This window comes from Leucoraja erinacea, chromosome 42 (assembly GCF_028641065.1).
Source record: "Leucoraja erinacea ecotype New England chromosome 42, Leri_hhj_1, whole genome shotgun sequence".
Taxonomy (NCBI): domain Eukaryota; kingdom Metazoa; phylum Chordata; class Chondrichthyes; order Rajiformes; family Rajidae; genus Leucoraja; species Leucoraja erinaceus.
The window spans coordinates 2089258-2097321 of record NC_073418.1 but is presented as its reverse complement, the minus strand read 5'-3'; the positions used below and the strand labels follow the sequence as shown (position 1 = coordinate 2097321).

The 8064-nt window shown below is 47.4% G+C and overlaps 1 protein-coding gene across 1 annotated transcript in view; it reads right to left on the bottom strand.

Moving 5' to 3' along the window:
• Positions 1-366: 366 nt before the first annotated feature.
• LOC129714829 (RING finger protein 225-like) overlaps positions 367-8064 on the bottom strand; it is an 11020-nt gene continuing 3322 nt past the window's right edge. Inside the window, exon 2 of the mRNA XM_055664670.1 lies at positions 367-4665. Coding sequence (XP_055520645.1) covers positions 4055-4665 — 611 coding nt within the window. The 3' untranslated portion in view covers positions 367-4054. The remainder of the gene's footprint in view (positions 4666-8064) is intronic.

Here is an 8064-nt window from a genome sequence, read left to right as displayed (position 1 = left end):
TGGCTTTCTTCTCTGCCTGCCTCACCTGCATGCCTACTTTCAATGACTGGTGTACTATGACACCCAGGTCTCGTTGCATCTCCCCTTTTCCTAATCGGCCACCATGCAGATTAAAGACGCCAATGAACCTACAATTCCGCACGTTTTTCGTATGTGGAAGGAAACCGGAGCGCGGGAGGAAACCAACGTGGTCACGGGGAGAACGTGCGAACTCCGTACAGACAGCACCCGAGCGCAGGATCGAACCAGGTCTCTGGCGCTGTGAGGCAGTGGCTGTACCAGCTGTGCCAAACTGTGAACATTTTCCTTGGAGTTAAACCATTTATTGAAAGAAACATTTCTCACGGTGGAGGAGTTGAACCAAGCTTTGGTAAATCAGTCATAATTTAATAATTAAAATATCAATGGCTCACTTTAGAGAAAAAAATCAGTCCTGCCAGACTTCTGACAGCAGATTAAATTAAATACCTCCACCTCAAAACAGTTTCAATTGATTAAATAAAATCAGACATTATCAGTAAAAATATATTTATATATATTCAAAAGTTACTTGTCATATGTAACATACGACGTGTATGTCACGGCCAAATAATAAGCTGAGGTGTTTTGATGTAGATACAAGGAACTGCAGGTGCTGGAATCTGGAACAAAACACAAAGTGCTGGAGGAACTTAGCGGGTCAGACAGCATCTTTGGAGGGAAATGGACAGATGACGTTTCGGGTCAGGATACTCCTACTTCGGCTGAGCTTGAGCACACTAGGACTCTATTCCTTGGAGCCCAGGAGGATGAGAGGTGATCTTATAGAGGTGTATAAAATCATGAGAGGAATAGATTGGGTAGATGCATATACAGTAGTCTCTTGTCCAGAGTAAGTGAACCCAAGGACATAGGTTTAAGGTGAGGTGAGAAAGATTTAATAGGAACCTGAGGGGTACCTTTTTCACACAGAGGGTTATGGGTGTATGGAATGAATTGCCTGAGGAGGTAGTTGAGGCAGGCACTATCACAACATTTAAGAAACAGGTGTTTAAGAAGGAACTGCAGATGTTGGAAAATCGAAGGTACACAAAATCGCTGCACAAACGCAGCGGGTGCAGCAGCATCTATGGAGCGAAGGAAATAGGCAACGTTTCGGGCCTGAAGAAGGGTTTCGGCCCAAAACGTTGCCTATTTCTTTCACTCCTTAGATGTTGCAGCAGTTTCTCCAGCATTTTTGTCTACCTTTAAGAAACAGGTACATGGATAGGACAGGTTTAGAGGGATAGTGGCCATACGCAGGCAGGTGGGACTAGTGTAGATGGGACATGTTGGCCGGTGTGGGCAAGTTGGGCCGAAGGTCCCGTTCCCACACTGTATGACTCTATGACCTGTTACGTCGACAGTCTGATAATGGGTCCCCATCCAAAATGTCACCTGTCTAGTTTCCTCCAATGATGCTGACTGATCCACTGAGTTCCTGGAGCTTTGTATTGTGTTTAGATGTATCTTCGTATGTGATTGAACGTTTCACATCATCAGGGTGAGTTAACCTTGTTGTATAGTTTGGTGGACACCACAATTGGTTTGTTTGGCATTAAGTAAGGGCTTGGGATAACCTTGTGAAGGTGCTGGTCGATCATTTTACTTTCCAGGTAAATGACAGGAAAGGCATTCAAAGTCCAAAACACCATGAAAGGGCACTGATTGTGAGAAATATTTACGCAAGGCTGTTTGTGACTTGTGTGGCAACCCATTATTCTCAACTGAGAGTTGCACAAGATCCCAGTGGATTTTTGCATCTGAATGCAATCCAGGAATGCATACGTGGTCCGTGCAATGCTTAAGAATGTCACGACACCTCCATTCAGATCCTATCACCTAGACAAATTCTTTCCGTCCAAACCAGACCAACGACACACACAAAACGCAAAACACAGCACTCAGTCCGCCTAGACCTACATGAGCTCCCGGTTGCGAAACACTTTAACTCCCCTTCCCATTCCCACACTTACTGTCCTGGGCCTCCTCCACAGTTAGAGTGTGGGCCCAACACAAATTGGAGGAACAGCACCTCATATTTCACTTGGGCAACTTACAAGCATGAAAATTAACTTCTCTAACTTCAAGTAACCCTTGCTGTTCCTATTTCTCCAACCCTCCCCCAGCCTGGTTCTCTGACTAGTTTGACTGTCCTACTGATTAAATTTTACTTTGTATGTCTCGTTGTCTCCTTCCCCTAGCTAACAATGCTCTATTCTACATTTTCTGTAGTTTCCGCCCCCTTTGATCTCTTTTCGCACCTTACCCCTCCTCATCTCTCGTTTCCCTCTTCCCTGAAGAAGGGCCTCAACACGAAACATCACCCATTCCGTCTATCCAGAGATGCTGCCTGTTCCGCTGAGTTACTCCAGCATTTTGTGTCTATCATCAACAAACATGTTGTCGGTGAAGGTGAAGTGGGAGTTGGGGCATCACTGCTGGTCATGGCATGGTGTGGCGACCCCAGGATATTGTAAATGATGGGAGGATTTGTTGAGCAGAGAAAGATCCCATTGTCTGAGTCTTGAAAACAGTGTTCCTGTGTTGGAAGAATTCCAATTTTGCATTGTTTTCTTGGTTGAGTATTATCGAGAGTCCGGGCAGCTAAGTGATCAATCACATACTGTCAAACAAAACAGTACAGCACAGGAACGGGCTGAACATGGTGTAAAGTTTAATTTAGTTATATGTCCTGCCTAAAGCTCGAGAAAATCAGGTACTCACTTCAACATTCAAATGGAAGGTTTCAGAAAGCGTGGGGACCATTTTTAAATGCATTCCAGACTTTATAAATGCTTGATCACCAAGCACAGTTTAACAGCTTAACAGTCTACCCATTCATTTATCGTGGATTATTGTTGTGACAGGCTGATATTTACATATGCTCACTGGCAGTGACTGGGGTGGGATTATTTATGGTATCTCATTTTTCTTTTATTGCTGTTGTCTTGTTATATGTTATTATAAGTTGTTTTTTATTAATTCTTTTCTGTAACAAATGGACAACTTTGCACTTTGTTATGATCCCGAAAACTAAATAAAAAATATTTTGATTTAAGTTTAATTTAGTTTAGAGATACAGTGCGGAAATGGGCCCTTCAGTCCACCGAGTCCGCACCGACCAGCAATCCCCCCACACAGGCACGCTCCTACACAACGTGCAATTGTTACCGAAGCCAATTGACCTACATGTCTCTGGAATATGGGAGGAAACTGGCGCACCTAGAAAAATCCCATGCAGGTCATGGGAAGAAAGAACAACTCTGTACAGACAGCACCCATAGCCAGGATCAAATCCGGGTCCGTGGAGCTGTAAGGCAACAATTCTATTGCTGTGACAATGTACCACCCCAAGCTAGACTGATCTCATCTGCCTATAAATGATCATATTTCTCTACTCCCTGCACCTCCATCTGCCCATCTATAGAGTACATCTCCTCTCACTCCCACAGATGTCAGTTTCATTGATCAGTCTCTTCAGTTCACTGGATCCCAAGCTTTGGAATCTGCTCCCAAAAGCACACCCTGCTTCGGAAGGTTCAGCTCTGTTGAGGAAGCCCTGGTCCACCTGGGATGGCATCTCCTGACACGGGATCGTCCTCCAATTCGCACTCCCCCCTGGTGACTGGGATGGTCCTCGAAGCTGGGGAGATGTTCAGAGATACATTGGCACTGTCCACCGAACATGTCCTGTGACTGTAGACGAGAGGGCCAAGAGGAAGACCATCACGTGGGAGGTTCGATGTTGAGGGGGCGATAATTGAGTTGAGTTTGTGTTGGGTCTTTACCCGCAAAGTCCAGGCCCAGATGAGTTTATTGCTGGGTCGATGAGGGCAAAAATCTTTGCCATGTTGAGTTTGTGGCTGTGCCTATCCCTGATGAGTTTGTAGATGGCTTTGTGAGGACAAAAATCCCGGGGCAGACGGACCAGAAGAGAGATGTTGCAGAACAAGTGTCCAAGCTTGGCTTTTGAGGTCCCTGGCACTGATGGAGCATGTCCTCGATGGTTGGGGGTTTGGGGGGGTTGTTGGGGTTAGGGGGGTGATGAGGGTCCCGTCGAGTTCGGTCTTGAGGAGCTCCCGCCGGTGACGGAGGGAACGATGACAAAGATAAAGACCCCGGAGATGACCAGGGCGATGGTGAGGAGCACCACGCACACGATGGCCATGTAGTAGCACCACCTGGAGCGGTAGGGCATGTTCTGTCTGGAGCCCAGGCCCCTGGTCGCTGGCTGGCCCACGTCCAGACTCATGCTGATGCTGTTGACGGGCTTCAGGAAGGAGCCCGGGTCGGGAGCCTTGGTGTAGAGCTTGCCCTTGTCCCGGCTGAAGCGGATGGAAGGCACCGTCTGCATGCCCGAGGGCAGGTGGGACAGCACGGCCTGGTTGTTGTCGAGGGCGGGCAGCCCCTTGCCCGACGGCAGCGGGGTCAGGTGGCGGCAGAAGGGGCAGGTGACCGAGCTGACATTGTCCGAGGACACATTCATGCGGGCCAGGCACTCCAGGCAGAAGGTGTGTCCGCACTTCAGCAGCTTCGGCAGTTTGAAGACATTGTCGAAGGGCGAGAAGCAGATCACGCAATCCTGGTCGGTCAGTCCGCAGACGGAGGGGGTGAGGCTAACATCGTCACCCGTGGATGGGTCGTCTGCATGGGAGATGACAGCGTAGTTTAGTTTAGTTTACAGATACAGTGCGGATTAGCCGATTCACCTACAAACCTGCAACGTCTTCGGAGTGTGGGAGGAAACCGGAGAAAATCCACCAGGTCAATTCATAGAAACATAGAAAATAGGTGCAGGAGTAGGCCATTCGGCCCTTTGAGCCTGCACCGCCATTCAATATGATCATGGCTGATCATCCAACTCAGTATCCCATCCCTGCCTTCTCTCCATACCCCCTGATCCCCTTAGCCACAAGGGCCACATCTAACTCCCACTTAAATTTAGGAGTGGCCTCAACTACCTTCTGGGCAGAGAGTTCCCAAGTCCACCAGGTCCACACACAGTCATTAGAATAAAGGGGAGGTCATAGACAGGTGCAAATACCAAAAGAGAGTTGTGATTTGTGGATCCCAGCTAAAGGGATCAGGAGGTATGGAGAAAAGGCAGGTACAGGATACTGAGTTGGATGATCAGCCATGATCTCCGGTTCTGCAAGGCAGCCACTCTACCGCTGCGCCACCACCTCCCCGCCCCACCACCTCCCTTCCCCTCCAACACCAACCCCAACCCCACGCTCAGTCACATCATATTCACAAGGGGGAACACAGTGGCAGAGCGGTATAGTTGTTGCCTTACAGTGACAGAAACACGGATTCAATTTAGACCATGGGTGCTGTCTGTACGGAGTTTGCATGTCCTTCCCTGTGACCACATGAGTTTTCTCCAGTTTCCTCCCACACTCCCAAGAGGTGCAGGTTTGTGAGGCGATTGCCTACTACAAAACAAATGTTTAATTGTCCCTGGTGTGTAGGGTAGTGCCATTGTACGGGGTGATAGCTGGTCGGTAGCTGACCGGATTCCACGCTGTATCTCTAAATTGTGTTTCAGTTAGAGTTGACCAGAATATGGGGAGGACAAAATGGGATCAACGTGGGATTGATGGAGTGGTAGATACATTTTGACAGAACAATGAGGAGTAATAAGGGAGGACAAAAATGAGTAGTTGATGGTCAGCACGGACATGGTGGGCTGAATGGCTTGTTTCTGTGCTGTTCCAGGTTTCTGGTTCTCTGGGTTCTGCCAGGCAGAATCCCCGCCCGCTGATTCACTGCAACACTGTTTACATTTGTTGGATATAGCATGGGCAAGTTGGGCAGAAGGGCCTGTTTCCATGCTGATTGATTATAATGCTGGCACGGCGAGGCAGCAGCTCCACCGCTGATTACTGTGCTGCTCTCTTGGCAAATTGCCCAACACCAATTGATATCGGTTAATAGGATACATGCAAGAGGATAAATACTTGGAGAAATGGGAAAGGGAAGTGGAAGATGGAATGATTCAACGTTGTACATTGGACATTTGGGTGGTACGGTGGCGCAGCTCCAGAGACCCGGGTTCGATCCTGACTACGCGTGCTGTCTGTACGGAGTTTGTACGTCCTCCCAGTGACCCCGCGGGCTTTCTCCGGGTGCTCCGGTTTCCTCCCACATTCCAAAGACCTATAAGTCTGCAGGTTAATTCGTTTTGGTAAGAATTGTAAATTGTCCCTTGTGTGTAGGTTAGTTCTAGTGTACAGGGTGATCGCTGGTCGGCGCGGACTTGGTGGGCCAAAGAACCTGGGTCCGTTGAGTATCACCAAACTAAACTAAAGTAAACTAAACAAAACGGGGAGCTATGTTAGAGCATGGTGGGCCAAGCAAACTTCGCTTCATACAGTAGGTTCCTCTGTTCCTCGTTTCCACTGCATGTTACAAAGGAACGAGGAAGAAACCTAGTTAAAAAACAAAGTGTTAAACAAGGCATTTGTTTTGCAATGGCCGTTGGGCTCATTATCGGAATTTGAGAGGGCGGATGAATTACCCTGACAATATGTTGAGACTTTTAAAGCAGTCTACATTTGTGCAATCGAATCGAATGATGGGTGCTTAATAGTCAACCACAGATTGCTGGGCCCACAAGAATATCCTTGCCATAGAGGGAGTACAGAGAAGGTTCACCAGACTGATTCCTGGGATGGCAGGATTTTCATATGAAGAAAGACTGGATAGACTCGCTTGTACTCACTGGAATTTAGGAGATTGAGGGGGTATCTTCTAGAAGCTTACAAACTTCTTAAGGCTAGATGCAGGAAGATTGTTCCCGATGTTGGGGAAGTCCAGAACAAGGGGTCACAGTTTAAGGATAAGGGGGAAGTCTTTTAGGACCGAGATGAGAAAAACATTTTTCACACAGAGAGTGGTGAATCTCTGGAATTCTCTGCCACAGGAGGTAGTTGAGGCCAGTTCATTGGCTATATTTATGAGGGAGTTAGATGTGGCCCTTGTGGCTAAAGGGATCAGGGGGCATGGAGAGAAGGCAGGTACAGGATACTGAGTTGGATGATCAGCCATGATCATATTGAACGGCTCGAAGGGCCGAATGGCCTACTCCTGCACCTAATTTCTATGTTTCTATATCTCACTGTTTGACAGTGTGTGAACATGCCCAGTAGTTGATAGCTTGCTCTTGGTTCTTTGGCCCTCTGACTACACTAATTGATTCTTGAAGGACATACTCACGCAGGCTCAGAATTCAAGGCATTTCTGGCTTTGTGCCTGGTTGGAGATACCCCCATTGACATGCCCAGCAATTAACATTTGATTGATCTCATGATAAAATGAGTCACAGCAATCACACACACAGGGACCTAGAAGTTATAGGCTTGTTAAATGCAGCTCAGCGTCAGGAGGTGATCTGGAAACCTTCCCAAGTCCCTGATAGATTGCAGCCCCAACCAAATTTGTAAAGTTGAATTTGACAAATCGGGCTTAAGATGGGCCTCAATCCGAAACGTCACCCATTCCTTCTCTCCAGAGATGCTGCCTGTCCCGCCAGCATTTTGTGTCTATCTTCGGTTTAAACCAGCATCTATCTGAAGTTCAGTCAGTCAGTCAGTCAATTTTATTTGTATAGCACATTTTAAAACAACTCACGTTGACCAAAGTGCTGTACATCCATGCAGGTACTAATAGGAACATAGAAAATAGGTGCAGGAGTAGGCCATTCGGCCCTTCCAACCTGCACCGCCATTCAATATGATCATGGCTGATCATCCAACTCAGTATCCTGTACCTGCCTCGTCTCCATACCCTCTGATCCCTTTAGCCACAAGGGCCACATCTAACTCCCTCTTAAATATAGCCAATGAACTGTGGCCTCAACTACCTTGTGTGGCAGAGAATTCCACAGATTCACCACTCTCTGTGAAAAATGTTTTTCTCATCTCGGTCCTAAAAGACTTCCCCCTTATCCTTAAACTGTGCGTGACCCCTTGTTCTGGACTTCCCCATCATCGGGAACATATGACATTTCATCCAGAGAGTTTTGAATTTGTGGAATTCCCT